The 22,131-nt window shown below is 37.1% G+C and overlaps 2 protein-coding genes across 5 annotated transcripts; one reads left to right on the top strand and one right to left on the bottom strand.

Moving 5' to 3' along the window:
* Positions 1-170: 170 nt before the first annotated feature.
* LOC122091396 (protein BONZAI 3) lies at positions 171-13,209 on the bottom strand. Of its 3 annotated transcripts, none has more exons than XM_042661313.1 (17): positions 13,089-13,209; positions 12,544-12,718; positions 9,488-9,535; positions 6,506-6,654; positions 6,325-6,373; positions 5,625-5,681; positions 4,927-5,106; positions 3,965-4,099; positions 3,795-3,856; positions 3,588-3,687; positions 3,388-3,502; positions 3,218-3,294; positions 2,670-2,807; positions 2,029-2,184; positions 1,827-1,940; positions 1,552-1,648; positions 171-621 (listed from the first exon to the last, which is right to left on the bottom strand). In XM_042661313.1, exons 2-17 carry the CDS (start codon positions 12,703-12,705, stop codon positions 497-499), a joined length of 1,764 nt encoding a protein of 587 aa, XP_042517247.1. In that variant the 5' UTR covers positions 12,706-12,718; positions 13,089-13,209; the 3' UTR covers positions 171-496. The 3 variants fall into 3 exon arrangements, with proteins under 3 accessions (XP_042517247.1, XP_042517245.1, XP_042517244.1); XM_042661311.1 differs by having other exon boundaries at positions 12,544-12,926; positions 13,089-13,201; XM_042661310.1 differs by lacking the exon at positions 13,089-13,209 and having other exon boundaries at positions 12,544-12,972.
* A 2,172-nt stretch (positions 13,210-15,381) lies between these two features.
* Positions 15,382-21,766, top strand: LOC122091397 (U1 small nuclear ribonucleoprotein C). 2 transcript variants are annotated; one of them, XM_042661314.1, is made up of 7 exons: positions 15,382-15,557; positions 15,887-15,953; positions 16,072-16,114; positions 16,835-16,876; positions 16,970-17,216; positions 20,200-20,558; positions 21,381-21,766. In XM_042661314.1, the coding sequence occupies exons 2-6, from the start codon at positions 15,946-15,948 to the stop codon at positions 20,544-20,546; spliced, it is 687 nt and encodes a 228-aa protein (XP_042517248.1). In that variant the 5' UTR covers positions 15,382-15,557; positions 15,887-15,945; the 3' UTR covers positions 20,547-20,558; positions 21,381-21,766. The 2 variants fall into 2 exon arrangements, with proteins under 2 accessions (XP_042517248.1, XP_042517249.1); XM_042661315.1 differs by lacking the exon at positions 15,382-15,557 and adding an exon at positions 15,570-15,780.
* The last annotated feature ends 365 nt before the right edge of the window (positions 21,767-22,131 follow it).

Consider the following 22,131-nt stretch of genomic DNA (forward strand, 5'->3'; position numbering starts at 1 on the left):
TCTCTCTCTTTCTCTCTCTCTCTCTCTCTCTCTCTCTCCAATCATCTGATGCTCTATCAAGTATCAACTTCATTCACAAGCTGGTCCGCATTTTCCATGGCTATGCTTGGAAGACAGGAAAGGAAAAGGTTTGAAAAAAAAAATGACAAGAATAAATAAAGACACATAAATTCATCATTACTTTTTTCCCTACTTTTTGTCTTATTATGTTTTTCTTTACCATCCATTGACTGCGTTCCAAAAATGGTGGAAGAATAAAACACTGTTTTGTTAAGTTGGTAGAAACTCTTCGTAATGTGTGGAAAATAAATCATTTACAACTATACAGGAATTTCATCACTTGTCAACATAACCTCCAGAAATGAAAGCCCAGAGCTAATTACAGACTTTTCAACATTTTTGGGTGCACTCCAAAATGCATGTTAACACCACCAATAATATTGACACATAGACATAGGCCTCAAGATGATCAACTAGTCTTGACTCTTGACAAGAGCTATCCTTGGATGGAAGTGTGGGCTTCATTGGCAAAACCTGGTTTGATCTCCCTGCCTTGCATGTAGGTCAAAAACTGCCCTGGCAGTTCTTCCAACAGGGCTTGGGCAGTAGAAATCTGACCACCTGCATAACAATGATCTTAGTGCAAAGTGGGGTTAAAAATAAATAAAAAAAATTAAAAAAATTAAAAAAAAATTGCGTAATAGTAACTGTAAATACAGGAGAATCACATTAAGGCACACACATCAAATAATGTCGCAATGTCGCCTAATAATAAATATAGAAGAATCCCAGTTAGCAAAATAAAACCATTCAAGCACACACACATCAATGGGTCAGACAATGTTGCCTAGTAGGCTAGTACCCAGGCCTCCCCCACCCCCAGGTCTTCTTTTTCCCCCCTTCTCAGTAATCAGCATAATTTCCATGAATTTTCAAGGGGAACAATTGAAATGGTAATCTAGTAAACACTTCTAATTTACATGGATTAAATCACCCCTTAAATCTTGAGTGCTAGCCCTATTGACCTTTTTGAGCCATGAGCTGAGGCTAGTTTTCCCCTACCCTGTATTTAAGTAATGGAGGGCCTCAATGCCAAAATGTGGGCTTCTGTTAGTTGAGTGAGTACTCAACAAAGAAGCAACGGTGTTACAAATATACAACTATTATAACTTGACACCATTATGCAGACAGACACATTTATCCTGCTTTTTGAACCACCACTGCCAATCTTCCCAAGAACACTTTGATTTGATAATCTTATCCATCCAATTCACTATAATTTAAAAGATATCATGGAGGATTGTCTGAGAAATAAACTCCCATATTAAATAATCAAGAACATCTGAACATTTGGTTTTCTTCTCTTTGCCCATTTTTCCTTGGAAGAGAATAGTTATATATTGTTAAGAGATCCTCTACATTCTGGCCTAATAGATGATGGGATTTGATCACAAACCAAACAATAACAACCACACTATACCATCTGAGCATGGGTATTAAGTAAAACGAACCAGAAAAGAGTGCGCAGAAAATTAAAACTTAAACACCCACCATGCAGCTCACGCATTGGAACAAACTGCACGATGTCGCGTGTGGCTACCCGTCCTGTAGAACTCTCTAATCGATGTCCCTTATCAGCATCAAGGATCTGCCAAAATACAAGAAATTTGTATAGTTTACATTTTCTTTCTGATTTTTAATCGCATTCACCAAACCATTATACGGTTGGAAATTTGATGACCTTAACAGAAAGATTGATTAATTGAAACCCTGGAAACAGGATATAACTTGGAAGGCTAAAAGCTCGATAAGAATTGTATTTGTACCTCCATTTCTTTAAAATCTGCACCTCCCACTCCAACAATAAGAATGGACAATGGTAGATCGGATGCCCTTACAAGAGCATCTTTAGTTTCTTGAAGATCAGTAAGCACTCCATCCTAAAAAAATCCTGGATTACTTTATTATCTACATAAAAAATGAGGGAAGACAAAGATAAATGTAACTAGAAGCCATGTCATTCTTTACCGTAATGATGAGCAAAACAAAGTACTTGCGTGAGAAAGTCTGGCTTGCAATTTGTGCAGCTCTGTTGATAACTTGCCCAAATAAAGTGGGCCCGGCAAGAGCAACAGTACGTAGTGTGTTTGCATAAGCAGACATGATGCCACTAACTCCTTCCACCTGTAGAGTGAATTGTAACAACTGGCTAACCAAAAACTTTGTCCGGATTCAACAAAAACTGACAACTTCACTTCTGAGAACCATTGTCGGGCTGGGTTGCAAAATGCCACAACCACAAATAGCAGAAAAATTACAGAGAAAACCCAGTTTTTCTCAGCGAAAGCTGGAGATATCATGCATAATAAACAGACTAATCAGAGAAGTGGGACTAATCTGGTCATGAACTACCTAAATGTCTCAGCAACAGAGCACAATGACAAATCGAGCATGATGAAGACTCCATACAATAAACTACATATCTCAGCGCAGTGGAAGACATGCAATCTGCAGGGCTGAGTTACTTGAAAGACAATGTTCGTAATCAGAGAGTGATTAGACCCACACCAAGAACTAAGCACTGGACAGTTCCACAGACTTTTCAACTTCAACAGCTTCAAAAGTAGAACATAAGAGAAGTAACCAAGAATAAAAATGTGACTTCTTACCTCACTATCTATAGCATTTCCATTCAAGTTAAAACAATGAGAGACAACACCATCACTTAGCCTTCCACCAAAACCCCAAGCAGGAAAACGCTTGTCGGAATCGTAAAATTGGATGACATCTCCAACCTCCATTATAGCCTGTGTTGAAGTCAGTTAGCAATGAGACAATAAGATTGCATCCATTATAATTATAATATTGATGCATGAAAACTTTTACAAGGTCAATGAAAAACAATAATCCTACAGAATAAATGTAGAGCCAGTAAAAACAAAGCCATCATGTTGCAAAGGTAATGGCTCCAGAGTCCAGACTAACGGAATCAACTAGATAATTGTAAGTTCTGAAGTAGCTTTATGCAAGTCAAGTCATAAAAACCAGTGCAAATAATTATGAACACAATTATTTGTCAATTTATCAAATGTTTATGTATTAACTGTTCAACGCAAATCTTTCAATGGGAAATCTACTAGGGATCCCACCATCATGTAGTGGGGGTCCCATAGCCCTCACTCTGTAAAAATAGATGAAACAAGATATGATCTTTTACCTGCTGGTAAGCATTTAATCGACCTGAAGGATCAATGTAGTGCAAGGATTCTGGGAGCCGGGGATTTCCATTTGAAGCTATAGAAAGATAAGAGATTAAAATCATCAACAGAATAAATTTGCAACAAACACCAAAGGAAAATATGTTTGACACCATTTGAAGTTATCTACCTGTGAAGTCAACAGCAACCATAAAGTTAAGCTCAAAGCCACTAGAAATGTAATCCAGGAAACTGTACACTATTTTCTCAGAAAACCCATCCACAAACAGTTGGCCTTTCAAAATCTGTGGACAAATAGTTGCAAATCTGGTTAAATATGACAACTTCACTTAAGATGTGGCTAACTTTCCAGCAAGATTGGACAACAACCTTCTCATGGCCATGGTGAAAAGAAGGTGGCAAATGAAAGTTAACTCCAATTTTTTCCTTGTAGATTTTCTCCAAGTCAGCTACTGATTTTTGAAGTTGTCTGATGAAAGAAAATCAAAACAAAGTAGCATACGTTAGATTTGATGCACAAAAAGGAATGCGCAGAATTAGATCAAAAGCAATCAGCACAATGCATTCATCAATTACCCTATAAGTTCATGCTTGCCACTGTCATTGAAATCAAAGCACTCTATAACCAGTGGGTTATCCTACATAGAATTGGCACAATGTCAGGAAGCAAGTCACATAACAGGAGTACTTTCACTTTTTCGAGTTATATAAATCTATTGGAGAAACAAGGAAAGTAAGAAGCTTGCCTTGCTTCCAAATTGCTGCATGGTCAGCCGGAGGGGCTTCCAAGTAGGATTTAAGTTGTTATTAACCACTTCCGTCTTGCAAATTGGAATAGCACCACCACTCTCAACAATTCTAGAAATTCTCAAGAAAGGGTCCTACATGAAGAGAAAGATAAAAATGATGACAATAATAAAATTAAATAATAACAACAATAATAAGAATGATAATGATAAGAGGGTAGGTTTTCTAGGGGCCAAATAGGTGTCCCTCACCCCTGTAGAGAAGCTTTGCAAAGGAACAAAAAGCTTTCCATGAGAGTAACAACAACAATAGCGATGATGACCATGTCAGTAACAAGAAAAGAATGCCATAAACCTCAGACTAATGTAAAACTTTAAAAGAATAGCTGTTCATAAACTTCTAAGAGAAATAATAATCACCATTTTAAGGCAAAAGTTTTTCTGGACACCACAGTCGAGATATGTGGTATCTCTTCATTGCTCACCTTGTTGTGCCATGTGGAAGGGTGATGTGGTAAATCTAAATCATGGAATATTGTAAGAAAGGGTTTGGATTGGCCATGTGTAAATTTTCCGGCTCAAATGCAGTCATACAATCTCCCATGAATTTGCATATTCCACTTGCATTTTCAGCCATCTATTCTTTTCAATAAGTTCCACTTTTCTCGGATTTAAAAGCTTATGTTGTACTTGACCAACTCCGTTTGGGCTGAAACTTGCATGTGAGCAGGAGACCTTGGGGTCTATCTTTCCATAAAATTTCAGCTCCATCCGACCAGCATGTGACAGATATTGGTACTGTCCATGGATTCCATAACGGACATGCTTCCCGGAAAACCGTTCCCTTACTTTAATAACAGTAATAGTAACAGTGATGATGATGTTGGTGCTGATAGTTATAAGAAGAATATGCCCATAAACCTCTGAATAATATCAAAGCCTTAAAAAGGATAGTTGCTCACACTTTTAGAGAAGAGATCCTTGTTATCCAAGTGAGAACAACGGAGCATCATCTCGACAGCTTCCCTCGAAGCATTTGTTTCCTCTGCACGGACAGTAACTGTTCCTAATCTTTTCATGCCTCCATGCCCATTTCTGTTATGTAGATGAAGCGTCAGACTCCTACTCTGTTTAGTCACTATCTGCCATTTAGCAAAAATCTATACTGTTAAGTATGATCACATGCAATAGTTCTCATGCGGATGCACGGATGTGATATAAACCCAAGTTTGCATTCATTACAACATAGTATGTACATAAACACCATTGACACAGATACAAGTAAAGATGTCAAAATCCAGTGCAGGTACAATACCTACTTCAAAAACTAAACATAATATTCAGTTAAAGACACTTATTACATACATACATTTATGTATTAACAGTGAAATGAAATCTTGCTTTGAGTCCCACAGACACAGAGCATGTATATAACTGGCTATTATAGGTGATATATACAAAACCACTTACATCTCATCTTGGTGAGATAATGCAGCACCTTAAATTTATTCTACAAGCCTCATACCCATTCTGAAGCTCACAAGAGTTCAAGTTCTTGTGAGCACAACATGTCATCACGTAAGAACAATTCAGAGTGGAACTATGTGCTGAATCATTCATGATATTCCAGGTCAACACTCAAGAATATACTGCAACCTACCTCTGACAGAACACAACTAGCTTCTCCAAGGAATTCTTGCTCGTTCAACCTCAGCGTCTGCAGGAAAACAGAATATAATAAGTACAAACTTCATCATCCGAAAGACTAGTAATTTATTAACAAGGATAAAATCCTGACTTTAACTAGATAAAAGAATACCTATCATCAGAAATACTATGCACTGATTTTATAAACAAAACATCTTCATGGTCGATATTTATCATTTAAAAATTTGTTCACATATAAAAAATTCTTACACGTATTTATGATTCAAAAATTGGTTTAAAATTAAAGTCACGACTCTCTCCATGGTCACCTGTTTTGCCATGTGACATGATCAGATGGGGCCCACAACAATAACAACAAACTAAGCCTTATTCCAACTTAATGAGGTTGGCTACATGGATCCAAACACATAAAGTAAGGAAAACTGCATTCTAAAACAGAGAGGGGGTGGGGAAGAGATGAAAAAAGACAAAGAGAAATATATGAGAAATGAACAATGAAACAATACAAATGAAAGATGAAGAAAGCAATATGAAAAGGCAAAACTGCCTAATGGCTGACCACAAAGGAATCTCCATCAATCAAAAAATTCAAACAAACCAGTTTAAGGCTTGCCATAGTGTATATCTCAGCTCAAAATTTTAGTTCACTGCAGTCAAGCAAAATATTATATCAAAACCAGAACATAGGATACCTTCACAGGTAAATTGTGATATTTGGTGTCAACATCAAACACATGAAACCTGAAAATGAGGTGCACCAAAAGGGAGGGGGAGGGGGGGAGAAGGGTAAAGAATAAGTATTGGATAAAATGGAACACAACCATATGTGTCTACACAAATAATAAGCAATTTTGAGGATGGTGAAAAATTTACACTAATGGCTGAACAATCTCAAACTGATAAGCAATAGGAATTTTTTCAATCCAAACAGGGTCGAGCGTGTTCATAATTACTTCCGTACGACCAAGTTCCTCAAGTGTTCCATCCCTTTTCTTTGTATACACTACGGCAATAGGGTCACTCTGTAAAACAAGGTGGGGGGAGAGAGAGAGAGAGAGTAAATAAGAACAGGAATAAAGTCAAGCAACTTGTACAAACATGTGCACTTAAGTAGTGACAATCTGATAGAGTAACAAGACAGAATATTGAAAGCTCTGGCCAATAAATACTTCAAATATAAAGCATGCACAATTCAATTGGACAAAATTTTAAATACAGCTGAGGATATAGAGGAAGAACTGCAATAAGTTGAGAGGTTAGCTAATAAGATTACAGGATTTACAGTTACATATCAACTATTTATACGACCTTTAACCTTAGAAATATGAAGTTGGACTAGGTATCTGAAAGTTTCAGTGTTCCAATCAAAACTATGAAACATATTCCTTCACATGTTTGTGCCATTTAGACATGAAGTGGAATATTTCTATGAACCAACAATGCATCTGAACTAAAAGTGAATCTCAAATCGTGGTTCATTACATAACTGAAAATGATAATTGCCTAGCAAAAACCTAATCAATGAGGCACTGGAAAGAAACCAGTAAGAATTAGGAGAAATTAAAAATCAATAAAGAGTTTACTTATGAGAAAGAATGACAAACGAGAGAGATTATGGTGCAATGAACTCTCAAGGATGCATCTAGCTGATGGCTCTAGCAATTCCATCATCACTGAGGAAGCTGAAGGTATGTTATTTTGAGAAGTTGCAATTTTTCTCACTTCATAGAATTAACGATAAGACAGCTATCTACATACATAGTTCAAAGTTGTTTATGCCGGTGATATGATTCTTTAAGAGATTGATCCTTCATTTGCATATTAAACAAACCCAATATCATGGCAATGGTATATTATTTGAGCAACCATTCCAGGCTTCTTAGTCTTTAGGATGAAGATGATAACTGTAACAGAATCTAGTTAGGTTCCAAACATCTCTGCTAAAATGAGCAACCAAACTGCATATTGGGTGGTAGATGATAATCAGCAGTGCAGAAAAGGAATTATGGCAGGCCTCTTTCCACAAAAGGTGAAGTCATACATGGGGCCAACACAAGACCAGATTTGAGTCTAATGGACCAAGTGGAATAGATTTGAGACTTGGAAACAGCCTCTTCTGCGAAGCAGGGGGTAAGGCTGCATGCTTAGCCCCCTCCCAGACCCTGCAGTAGCGGGAGCCTTGTGCACTGGGTTGCTCAGAGGACCAAGTGGAATAGGATGTCAAACTATCAGGTGCAGCAGGGATTGCTGACATGTTTGGTTGTTGAATTTTTAATATGCAAAGATCCTTGTCATTCAACAGAAAAAAATGTTAAATTATTTAATGTCTTGCTAGGTTGGTAGAGGTGTTTCATGAAATTTGAATTTCAATTTTTTATTTGTTTACTTAGTTTTCTTCATTCCTATTTTAGATTCATTCTGCATTGTCAAATTGAGCTCTGTTTTCTTTATATAGTATGAATCAGTGAAGCAGAAAAAATGGGGCTTGAATGCTTGATATGAAAGGATTGAAATATCCTTCGGTTTTACACATCTATTGAAGAACACCGAGATGCCTTCATGGTGCTACGTGTGATGCCAAAAAATGCTCCAGGTAGTGGTTCTAGCAAGTAATTCTAATTTTCTCTTCTTCTACCTTTTTTCTTATTAAATTTCCCCTCCTGTTCTCTACAAGCTTTCATAGCACAAAACAACCATCTCAACCCCTAGTTTTCAAACCCTGCTATCCCAAAATTTAGAACTTTAGTATAAATACATTCCCAACCACCGACAAACCACTTATGAACCTTTCTATCATCATCCTCTTGCACAAAATCTGTTGAACACCTTTAAACCCAGCGTTAAAGCAAACATACCACCCTTAAAACCCTGCATTATCAAACCCTTGCTTATTCCTTTCCTTCTATTTGATCCTTAATTCATCACGATTTATTACCAATACTCAGATCAATAAACAAATTCATCACGATTTATTACCAATACTCAGATCAATAAACAAAACCTGTTTCTACCAACAGCCTGCAAGTAAACCCTTCAGATTTCAACCAATTTTTCAAAAAAAAAAAAAAAAAAAAAAAGACACTTCCTAAACCTAGACCCAGGGCATCTGCAACCCTCAAACCTAATCCTCTTTAGATTCTAAATCAGTAGGGGTTCCTCCAATGCAATCAAAGAGGCAGAGGGGGTGAAAAAAGGAAACTGTGATTCAAAAGTCCCCTCCCTAATCCTCTCTCTTTCATACTTTCAGTGTAACGCCATTGATTTCAAATGAGTGCAGAAAAGCCACAATGCAAACCACTCTTCGCATTGAAGAGGGGAAGCCAATGGAAGTTAGCTTGTTTTATTAGAAAGGACCACAGCAACTCTCCTCGGAAAATCTGAGTCAAGTGGGCGCTTAGGTCAGCAAATTCCCCAGCTGATGATTGAGCCAAGCACGGTGTCATGAGGGTCTTATGCATATTAGAGATTGAGGGTAAAAAACCTGACACAATAATGTAAGGGGACGCACTATTGGTTTTATTGTATTTTATTCATATTTAAGCCTTTTCTCTCTTTCTCAATAAATTGTATTGCTATTCACAAAAAAAAAAAAAAAAGCGTACATGTTGACGCTATAAATTTCAGTACAGGCTAGAAATGCTAGATAATCCAATCATTTCATTCCCACAAGAGAAAGAGAAAATTAAACCATAATCATATTAAACAAAGAATGGTGAACAAATAATAGACTACACAATACAATTACGGAACTATCATTCTTCCAATGGTATAAGACAATACAACAATTGATATAAAGTAACACCTAAGAAGTTTCTCTTAATTGAACCCAAAAATTTCTTAGCAACGAAAGTATACCTTTGAAAAGATGTCCCGATCACGTAAATTTGCAGCAGATAATGATAACTGCAATGAGCATTTGCAGTTTAGTCCATTGTTACATAGTAATTGACAGTCTTCAGTAGACAGAACCAAATGGACGGGAAATGTACCAATGAGGACAAAAAGAACACTTAAACAACAAGAAATAAGAAATAAATGGTCACAAAGAGGATATACAGAAAGATAAACCAAACCAAGAGTAAAACTAAACTCATATTCAAATTATTCTAAGTAAGTTGAATCACACATGCTAGCTACTCTATGATCAGCAGATGTGGATACTCCTAAGCCCACATGAGCAAAGATCTGGAAAACAGGTACAGAACTATTTTAAGAACTCAAGGATATAAATATAGCAATGATACCATACTTCAACTTTAGTTTTTCCCATGCCATATTGCCATGCATCTTTAAAGTTAACTCATGTCATATTTGATGATTCTCCAGTTAATACAAAGCCAACCACCAGAAGGATGTACCCAGTCCATGAGGCTCCCAACACTGCAGGGTCTAGGGAGGGTCATAATGTACACAGCTTTACCCCGCTTCGCGGAGAGTTTGTTTCCTGACTCGAACTGACCACTTGGTCATAATAAAGCAACCTTACCGTTGGACCAAGGTCCGTCCTCAAAGCTCACCACCAGAAGATTTTTTAAAATAGGCCATATCCTAAATGTCATTGACAAAACAATAACAACCTTCTTGTATGTTTCATTTTATCAAAGGGGGAAAAATACAGGATTCACTAGAATAACTAGAACAACAAGAGCTAGCATCCAATTGTTAGACCTAAAGGCAGCAAGATACCTTATTGCTATAAGATTCACAATGTAGAAAAAATATTAATGTTTTTACAAAAGAAACTAAATAACAAAAAATAAGGCCAAGAAAAGGCTGCAGTAGGCATGATATTGTTGGCAGTGGGGAATGCCCGATAAAAATTTTGCAACCCCACACCTTGGAACATGCAATACAGGTTTGAGTAAATACATACAAGAGGGTTTAGGGTTACCTCAAAACCTACAAGTTCAGGTTCTTAGAAGGATTGCAACACTTAAACTGGCTACTCTGCATGGGCAACGGAGATCAACGTAGCGGAGATGTTCTTCCCAAATTATGGTTTCACAAACCCTAGCTCTCAAAACCTGAAGAGAGAGGATAGAGAAGAACTGGAGGAGAAAGAAAGGTTGCCATGATTTTTGGGGATTCTTAAAAGCCTAAATAGTAGGTTAGCAATTGATTTTTCCTATCTCTCCTCCCTAGCTACGTATATATAGAATACCATCTCATCATCTCTCATGCTCAGTGTGCCAGCCAATTGGTGTGTTCCCATTGAGGTTGCACAAGGCCAGTCTAACTCATCTCCAATATTTAGTATTATTTACCCAACAAATAACTCTAATTAATAACTAGTGTAGCAACAATTGAAAATAACATGTAAACCCTTGAGTGATAGAAAACAATACATTTAAGTCCCTCCACTTTTACAGCATCGCATAGCGGATTTTCAAATACGGAAAATACAACCATCGAAAACCCTAATCCGTCAAAACAACTAATACAGAGAATCTCGACCATTGATTGGACATAAAACACTTATAATATTGTTTAACATAATTATTAATAATAATAATATTTAAATAAAATGGTATACAATTTACAAAACTGTTATCAAGCTCGGAATTTTGTAAATCATTGTCAGTAAATTCTCTTGAGATACTCCCTAATTAGGAACCATATTCCTTGTTAAGCATCCTCTCCACTCACATATACACATCACAAATCTAGCCTACCGATATATAGTCGGTGTAGGCATTGGCCACTGGAAAAACTAAGATGGACAAAGTATATCTGCAGCAGTAGGAAACTCTCAGGTAGTGGGACAAAAAACAATCAGAAACCTTTGTTGCATAAACAACCGACGACGATCCGTACAAAACTCTCACTTAGATCACGTCCAACACACATAGTATGAATGCTCACGTCTATATTCTTGAATCACATTCTGCGAAATATACAATGTGACAATCCTATGACAAGTATGCCCAATATTGTCCCTAGTTGAAGACGCTTTAAGGTATAACCTTAGGACAACCCATTGCACATAGACTGATAATACATATTAATGCGTATAATCATGGTTCAACATCTTCGTCTCGTAAGAAACCGAGACAAAATCTGGGCTTGAAATGGTATCATTCAATGGGTTTTGATGTGTTTTGATTTTTGACCAAAGCCTTGTTCAACACAGTCTTTAAAGTCACATGTCTCCCACGAACTCAGACGGGCTTCAATATAGAACTTGAATATCTCAATGGAAACTTGGAGGTAGATTTGTTTCAAAATACCCCCTTTGTTCGGAATATTTCAGTAAAAGCACCCAGGAACAACACTGGTTTATACCTAATCTCATTCAAGTAAATGATATTATAATTATTTCACAATTTACTTAAGATACCGTTCACAATTAAGGAACACCCCACTAATGAATCTAACAAAAATAGTCAAAATTTCAAATTCCAAAAAGATAAAAAGTCAATTCTCCAGTTCAATAACATAAACCGAATTTTCAGTTGTAGGGACAATTTTTAATTTTAAATGCTAGTGTTCGAACCATCTAGTACAAATTCATAGTATTGCTAGCGCCTAAATATCAAGGAATGATGTTCTCAAATTCCAATACATGAGTGTGGCTACACAAGATGAATGTTACATGTCAATATATCGGTCATTCATATTGTCTTTCCATTTAGGAGAAGACCTCATGCAGTATCATATGTTCCTGAACAATGGACATGAAACCCATGTCAATGCCATAATCAATTCTACAAAAATTTCAACTGCGGTATAGCATGAATCATCCCCTCAACTTCTAATATAAATATTGCAAATCGAGGCAACATGTTAGCAGGAGCGCAGTGGAAACAGTAATCCCTCTTAACTTTAGTCTTTATTTTCTCTTTCTTTTTGTGTTCTAGTCTTTTTTTGGGTAAAGAAGAGAGAACCCAGATGAATAGTAATTAAATATATACCTCGAGTTGGGTGAGGAGGCCATGATAACCGCGAGACCTGAAGAAGTAGTCAATTGCGTCATTGGGTTCAGCAGCTCTTACGTCGGTCATGGGCATGGGCGTTTGTTGTCCCCCACCTACGGCCTGTTGTCCTCCCTTTGTGTCCGATAAACATCCACCCATCTCTCTCTGTACACTGTTAACAAGAGGGTCAGAGCTTCAGGGCAATGGAAGTTCAAAACTTAAGCGCAAAGCAGAAACTCTTCACTGTAGAAGTATTCCTGTATCTCCCAGTAATTGAATTGCTCGGCCAAATCGAGTTCTTGAGTTGGGTATTTGATTTTCCCGCAATTCAGAGTTTAAAAGAGATCCTGATTCCGTGTTTTTGAACCCTAGATGGATACCTAGAAGATACAAAAATGTGTCCTTTTTTGTGATTGAAATTACATTTCTTTTTCTTGGAAAAGTTTTTGACTGTACATTTAAGATAATTTTGGGTCCAACATTCACTTCCAAGTTTCCAATTAATTCCAATAAAGTAACCAATGGAGCATAGGAAACGTTACCTGCTATTGGAAGCTATTTAATGTGGAAAGTCACATCGTTGGAGTTGTTCCATCTTGCAACTTCCAAGTTGACTCCATTTCCCCTTCCCTGCCTTCGTTCTCCTTTCTTAGAAAGGTAAAGGGTGTTTGGTTCGGTAAATCAAATGATGTATGTATCGGATATGATTGTCAATCCTTTGATAAATATTCTTTCGAATTATATTTATTTTTAAAAAATCGTTTGGTTGCCTTAAGGCTAGCACATGTTTCTCGCGGGTTGAGATATTGGCTTCCATAGATAACATCTTTCCGTTTTTTTCTTTTATACTAGGTGGTAAAAAGGTTGCTCAAATCTGAGTTTAAGTGTTGAGGTAAACTCATATTTTGAACACATCCTTTATAATATGGTCATTCATGGGAAATAGGATGCTCACTTATGAGGGTCATCTTAGTGGAACCAAACAACTCAAAAAATTAAAAATTATCATTCTAAAGAATGTCATTCCAAAGATTTACTGAATCAAACACCCCACTATTCTTATGGATTTCAATGACTAATGTTCCAGTGTAGATGCCATGTACTTTACCTTCAAGGGTGCAAATGTGTTATGCTCAAAGACTATTTTTAGCTTTTCTTTGGGATCCAATTCTCATATTCTACTCTTCTTTCTCTCACGGCAAGACTATTATTCCCTTAGCCGTGCAATGAGTGGTACTCCGTCGACAGAGTCCACAAGGCAATCATAGGTAGCAAGACAAGGTAGGCTTATTTGTCCCCCTTGCTACTTTCATGGCAGGGGGGGCTTTCAACACTGCAAATTGTTCATTTCCAGCATTCATTCTACTCATGTTCCCTACGCATTCCCCCCCCCCCAAAAAAATGAAAAATTACATGATTACCCATTTCTTGGTTTCCCTTTACAAAACTACCGACAAAAAATTTTGGTTAACAAAAATACTCAAAATTAGGTTTGAGTTTACAAAACTACCCACCAAAAGTTTTAATTAACAAAAATACCCAAAATCAGGTTTGGGTTTACAAAACTACCTAAAATAGTGATTCTTCATCTTCCACATATAATCATGTATTTTTTTATGACTAAAACTTTGAGTGGGTAGTTTTGTAAACCCAAACTCAATTTTAAGTATTTTTGTTAACTTAAACTTTAAATGGGTAATTTCGTAAAGGGAAACCTAATTTTGGATATTTTTGTTAACTGAAATTTTTGATGGGTAATTTTGTTAAGAAAAACCCAAAAGTGGGTAATCATGTAATTTTCCAAACCCCTTTACCATACCCTCAACTTTCATAGGCAAAGATAGGCTCTCAACAGTACATACCCGAACACCAAAAGTTGTTTTGTCTAGCAGTGATAAGATATCATGGTCTAAAGTCTAGACTTTCCAATACAATAATAACAAAAGAAAAAATACATCGAGTCATTTGACACTATTTACATCAGACAAAGTTTTCAAAAAACTCTCAACTCTCATCCAAAATTTCTTGTGGTTGAAATAATTCCCCACACCTAGACACATGGCAAAATGGAGGTTTGATAAGGGCTAGGCTCAAGTGCTCAAGTACCACTAACTTCAAGCCTTCAAACCTATCCTCTTGTAACTAGATTTTCACAACTTTTGTTCTTCAATGTAAATGACATGTATTTTATTTTTACTGAGTCTAGGGAAATATCTCATGCCATGCCAATTTATGTATAAAAAACGATTTCGTCAGATGACCCACATGTTCAAAAAGGAGAAATATCAATTAATATTTAGCCAATAAATCAAAATGTTCAAAATAATAAGAAAAAATGTACTTAGAGTGGAGCTTGATAAACATAGGATGCCCTTCCTATCACTTTGGTATATATATAATTGATTTTTTTTTTTTTAACATTAATTTTTTGCACACCACAATTCACACACAATTGATATTACATAATAATTAGGAACGAAGTTAGCTTTTCTTGGAAACAACAATATCATAAAGCATTACACACACCTCCCACGAATCCATGGCCATTGTTCTATAACCCTTGCCAAAACCAACATAACAAGACACGAGCGGATAAAATTAGCATCCCACCATTGGGTAATGAAAAATCTCATCCATCATATAATCTTATAGCACTCTCATCGGCCCCAACATTAGTGCAACAACCACACAACCAAGAAGAGGAATCTCTTGCCCAACTTTTTTTTATAAGAATCTGTCAATGTGGTGTTGCTTATGCCCATATACAAATAAACACAAAAAAAAACCATGTTATTCTTTACTCTTTACATTGAAGATATTTTCACACACCCTCTCCTTGGCCCAGCATTTTAGAAAACACTCGAAGCCACTCAAAACCCAGTGGGAGCCAAAAAGTGTGGTGCCACCGCCAAGCCGTGCGTGCAAACTGCAAAGCCCGCCAACGTTACTACTACTACCTAACGCTTAAACAACCCCATAATTAAGCTTTTGTACTTTAAGACAACTTGAAGGTAAGGGTCTCTGCTGATCTGCTTACTCGGGGCTTCCCATTCTGCAACTAGGGTTTATCCTTCTTATTTTCTCGCCCGAGCTACGGTTTTTCACTGGTTACCATCGCCATTTACCTTCGGCCTCATTGCAATTCCCGAGAATCGCTTTCTAGCTCCAATATTGACCTGCTTATTGTTTTATTCGATTAAGAATTGATAATGTATCGGTGATCAAGCTGTTTGAGTGAGGCTTAACATTTCGTTTATTTACTTGTAGCTTTCCATTTTTTTTTTCTTTTTCTTTGGATCGACCCTGAATCAGGGATCACATTTGTTTTTGAAACGTGTAGGTATTGGAAGTTCATAAGCAAGCCAACTCATTGTAGGTTGCTGAATCTGGCTGCTAACCATGCCTCGGTACAGGATTTTCATTATTTTCATGTCTATGATTTTTTTTCCCTTTTATAATTTTCCTTCTGTTCAGGGGACTTATTGTCTTTTCCCCCACCCCCACTTTAATATCATGAATTTGCAGATACTACTGTGATTATTGCGACACCTACCTGACACACGATTCTGTGAGTTACTAGCATTCCATTGGTTCTCTCCTTTGTTTTGTTACTGTTCAGTTCATTTTGTTTGGAAAATCGTTTCGGCAAACTGATCTCAAAGGGTTGCCATAGTTGTTGGGTGATGATGATGATGATTATGAAGATGGTTGCTGAAATGACTGGATTTATTTTATTATGGTGCCATTTATTTGAAATTTGTTTATTGCAATGTGATCCCAGGTATTTTGGGATAATAAGATTGAGTGATAATGACGGCTATGATGATTCACAAAACATTTTTCTATTATTCTAACTTGGCATTTACACCTTTAAATTCCCATTAAAACTCTCATAATCTGAAATACGGATTTCATCTCTTATATCATATATGTTAGGCAATCATACATAACTAGTGCAAAGGGGTAAGCTCGGTTTAATGCTACCACCAGATGGGTGCAGAGTGAAAGATAAACCCTGCACTGTAAGACAAAATGATGTAGGACTGAAGTAGTAAACTTCTGATTTGGAAATTAATAGTTACACCTTAATTACTTTTTATATTTCCTTTTCCAGAATGATGATTTTTCTTTTAAGCTTTTCTTTCTTTTTTTGGTGCATGGGATATTCTTTCATGGAGGCAGTTATCTTTAACATTCTTTCTAATCTTGCTGAGGATTTAAAAGTTAAACAATGTGCCCATTCTACTACTTACTTCCCTTTTTTCTTCCTTTTCCCTGATACTGTCAGCCTTCTGTTAGAAAGCAGCACAATGCAGGCTATAAGCACAAGGTATTTTGTTTATAGCTTAAAAGAATCCATTAGGTTATCATGCTCTACATCTTTTGCCATTGCTGTTACACTGATTTTCTTTTATCACTTAAGGCAAATGTGCGGTCCTATTATCAACAATTTGAGGAGCAACAAACTCAAAGTTTGATTGACCAGAGGATCAAGGAACATCTTGGGCAGACTGCAGCATATCAGCAAGTTGGTGCAGCATACAACCAACATGTCACTTCTTTGCAAGCTCAGAGGCCCCGGCTCCCTATTCTACCAACACCAGCAAATGCCCCATTGATCCCAGGGATCAGACCTCCTATTTTGCCAAGACCTGTTATTGGTGCCCCAGGTGAATTGTTATTAATACTATTGATGGATTGGTTATTAGTGTGGTCCTTGTTATACAGAATTCTGTTGGCTGCTTTGATTTAATTTGGGTGATAACTCAGCTGCTACTTAAGCAGGCCCATTAGCATATATTCATGGATGCAAGGATTTTGTACTAGCACTTTTATTGGTTGCTCCATAATTGCACATTGTTTAGCTTATTTCTTCCCTCACTATGCATGGCAAACATGCCACACACAACTTGTTTTAACTGGGCTTTAGTCAATATTATATGATTTTGATTTATAATTTGTTATCCTTGTACCTTGGTGAGGACACCAGTATTTTCGTATTACCTGCATATGTGTTTAGGCAGGTGGAAGCACGAATTTTCTTGCTTTCACATGTCAATTTTGGGGCCAATCATTAATTGAGTTTTATGCAGAAAGTTAAACACATGGAAAATTCTTAAAATATTCGTTGGTTCATTTTCCAGGGTTGAATGAATGACAAAGTTTAGGGCACTCTTTTTATGGGTGGCAATGGTCATGCGATTTACCGTTCATGAATCTTCTGTTACCTTGAGTATTGCTTGGTTTGGTGCCTTGACAGTTATCTTTGCCTGTTCTGATAGGGCGGATGGATTAAGTCTCAGTAATAAAGAATATATTTTTGACTACTTGCCTATGGGTTGCATGATGCTCATGGTGCTTATGATTGTTGTGGAACCATAAAGTCTCTACCTTCCCTCTCTGAGGTTTATTTTTGGTTCCATGGAATGTAAGTGCTCCATACTCCATAGAACTTCAAATAATTTCTAGTGGTTTCGATTGTCTAATCTTAAGGAGAAGCTCTAATTGGAATGTGGTGCAATAAAGTTTATCTCAGGCTGCAAAGAAAATTGTGTGGCATAAAAAGTGATAGTAGGTCACCCATTTATGTACACCATGTTGAAGTGGAAAAATGAGAAGAAATTAAAAGAAAAACTTAGAGCTCTCACCTCTGATCGACTCTGTGTCAGGAAAGCAATTTTCCGGGTCATGCTTCTAATTGTTCTAGTTGTGCTATTGAACTCCTTCCTGATAGTGGAAAGTTGAAATTCAAGTTACTTTATCTTGAGGTGCATCATGCACGAATACAAACTATGCAAGCAATGCAGATAATATCATTGTGGGGAGAAAATCTGCGTTCTGTTGATTTTCATGAACACCCAACAGGTATGGTGGATCAATGTTTTGCTAGTCGTGGTTTAGATGAAAAGGGACAAGGATTGGAAAGGCATTCAAAAAGTTCAGGTCATGCATGTGGTGATCATGGAAGTAGAGATTAAAAAAAAAAAAAATTCCATTCTCAAAGCTTTTAGAGAAGTCAACAATAGGTCAGCTAATTTACTTTTCTTGCAGTAGACTCCAAGCTAGCCAGGCTCATAAAATTCTGTTATAAATATTTCATTTCTGTGGGCAGCAGCACTGGGAAACCACTTAATCAGGACCTAAATAGCATCATTCTTGTCCAAATTAGAATCTTTGTCATTCCCAAAACTCAAAATGGAAGATTTTCTGTCCTTTTTTGTTTTGGAGTTGAACATGATTTCATGGTGGTGGAAGAAGATTTAAGAGGGTTTCCAGGCATTTTGGCCTGACTATTCCACTGGGTCCAGCCGACCCCTTAATCACTGGACTGGTCATTAGCGGGATTAACGGGAAAGCCAAATTAATCCCATTGTGAGTGGCCCCAAAGGTGCTGCAAGGTGATTTAAACATAGGTAACCATTGAAAATTCACCAATGGACCAACCCCTTGGGGTTAACTGTACTTTATTCGAATCTTGACAAGTACTAGTTATCTAAATTACAGTTCTATAGATTATTTCCCCTGTTTCTCTCTCCCCATCTTTGCCAACTCATGGATCTATATTCAGCTGTATCCTTCAGTTGCTGAAGAGCCGTAATGTAACTGTTATTTTTCTGTTTTTTTGAATTCTTTTAATGCATGTAATTGCTTGAACTGGAACTCTTTATGTACGTGTTCTAACTGTATGCCTATTGCAATTGAATTTTCTTTCCATTACAATTTATTTAATGAGTTGCTTACAGAAGATTAATTTTCAGTTAGAAGGGCTGCAATTTTACGATTATCCAACTGGGCCAATTTGGCAACCTCTAGATCTCATAATTGGGTATAGTTATTAAGGTGTCCAAACACAGTCTAGGGTCCAAGGCAACCATACGCCTTATTTGATGCAGGAAAGGTGGCTGTCTTGGTCACCTGAGCGTTGCCTTGTGGCCTTGGGTGGACGCCATATCGTATGGTTTTTTTTTTTTTACCCCCAATATTATATGAATTTGATTCTGATTCTAACCTGATTGCTGGTCTGCGTGTAGGATTATGAAGCACATGCGATACATGGAAACATAGTTACATGCTCTATAATTTTGTTTCTTAATTGTATGCTATTATGTTCTTGGTTTATTGCTTCGATTTTTGATGAATATGCTTATAGTGTTATCCTATACTTTGTTTATTATTTGTTGGTCTGCTCATGTCAGGTCTTTACTAGCATAATTATATCATATTGCATTGATACATATACATTAAACTGACCATATTGCATTACTGTCGCAATTATTAATTATATTTATGGCATAAATACTGCATGTAATGCACAGTTAGCCACCTAGGGCACCTAAGCAACTCCTGGTCAGGCACCTTGTCTCCTGGGAATCTAGGACCCATCCACCACCTTGGGTTGCCTAGCCACTTTGATAACTATATAGCTGGGACCATCAAATGAGTTTTGACATGCCCCTTGACTTTATATTGATGTGACTGTCATGAGCTTTCATTCCTTGCACTGGTATTCTCCCGCATTTCTGTGGAATGATGCTTTTTAGTCCTTTCTACCACTCAATTCTGCCCAAGTGTCATATGCATTCACAAGTTCAGTCATCCTGTTTCAGGGATATGATGATGATTACTGTTTTTTTCTCATATTGGCTTTGGCAGGTTATGGGACTGCTCCAAATATGCCATCGATGATGGGGCCACCTAGTGCAACTTCCTTACCCATGCAAGTAAATGGTGTGCCAAGGCCTCCAATGCTGAATCCCCCAACAACAGTGCCTGGGAGCTCGGTGGCACCGACTTCCATTAGTCCCCTTTCTATGATTACACCGCCTATGTATCAAAAGAATCCAACAACACCAACCAGTGTAGGCTTTGATAGTTTTAACATGAATGCTGCTTCCAGTTTGCAGAGAACAACTGCTCTTGGAACTACTGCTCCTTCAACTGCCCCTACTGATTCACAGGATGGATTTACTTACTCTCAAGCTTCCGAGGCTGGTCACTAGTCAAATGGATATGTATGTCTTTCATTCTCTACTCTGCCCCCCACCTCCCCCCTACCACCACCTCCCCCTCCCCCTCCCCCAATATTCTCTCTAGACATTGGACTGTAAGAATGAATCAGAGTTCATTACCCCACCCACCCCCCCCAAAAAAAAAAAAGAATGAATCAGAGTACATATGAAACAACATATATTTGTCGCCTGTTTTCTTGCAGTTGCAATTTTAAAAATTTCATTCATTTTGTGAGTGCTATTATTTGATATGTTACTTAATTTTAGTTGATTCTTGGTGGGGAGTTGGGATTTTAATTGGTTGGGTAGTCCCACAATTATATAAATCACTGCTATAAACTTTCCTTTTGGGGGTTGGGGAGGGGTGAGGAAAGAACGTCTGGCTACCATATACCTTTGACATGCATTGCTCGATCTTACTTCAACCGTGCATTTTGAATTCATTTTAACTGCTGTTTATGTCCTTGGGGTGAGAATAGACCTCCTATCTGTGGCCAGCAGATATATTCTTGTATTTGCCTTTTTTATTCTCATGATTGTATCATCTAAATAACAAATAGGTTTTTGTTATTGTACTCTAGGGAAGTGGAATTTTTTTGTCCTTCCTGGGCCTGAAAAAGCAAACACATGCCACAGACGAGTATTTTTCTTACTGAGCGGATGCATTTGTGAGAATTCATTTCCTTAATTGGATATTTATAAGTGCATTTTTAAATGGACTCTGCTGATTAATGTGATTTTATTATGTAGATTTGGTTCACTGCCAAGTTCACCAGTATTAAAATTATAAAGTTTGTAGCTTACCAACCCTGTTTTTTGTTTCAGCTGAGTGGAGCATCAGGGCTGGGTTTCCTCATCCACTGTGCATGACCCATGGTTTTCAACTATATCAACTATGATTCAAGCTTGTGAATTGTTGCTGATCATTGCGGATGGAATATTGTGGATTGTGAAACATACAATGTATATAACTTGAATTCTAAAGGATAGAAGTTTGGGAAGTTACTTTCATTTGGGGAGAGAGAAAATATGTATCTGAACTTATTGGCTTCTACCTATAGGTACTAATGGATAGGAGTACTGGTAGTTTGCAATTTCAAATTTGCAAAGGCAAACTGAAACCGGCATCTATGGAGATTTAGTGGATACATGAACATAAGCTCTCTATGGATATGGGTAATTGGGAGTTCAATTACAAATTTTTCTTTTTCTCTGATTTGATTTGATTGTGCTTGTCTCTTCATCTCCTGCAAACTTTAGGGCCCGTTTGATAATGTTTCTACCGTTTCTGTTTCAAGAAACGGCAGAAACATAAATTTTCGTTTCTAGAAACAGAAACGGAATTGAAGGTGTTTGATAAGTCATGTTTTTAGAAATCGATGGTAACCAATGAAAGAATTGCCACAAGTCGTTTCCAGAAACGGGCCCTCTTGTTTCGCCTGGGTTATTTCTTGAACCATAAATAAGTAAAAATTTCTATTTCTATTTATAAAAATAAGTGAAACGAAACAGTTTTATCAAATGCTTTTTGTTCCGTTTCTGCTACTTCTGAAAACAGAAACGGTAGAAACGCGTT

The sequence above is a fragment of the Macadamia integrifolia genome, chromosome 10 (assembly GCF_013358625.1).
Source record: "Macadamia integrifolia cultivar HAES 741 chromosome 10, SCU_Mint_v3, whole genome shotgun sequence".
In the NCBI taxonomy this organism is placed as follows: Eukaryota; Viridiplantae; Streptophyta; class Magnoliopsida; order Proteales; family Proteaceae; genus Macadamia; species Macadamia integrifolia.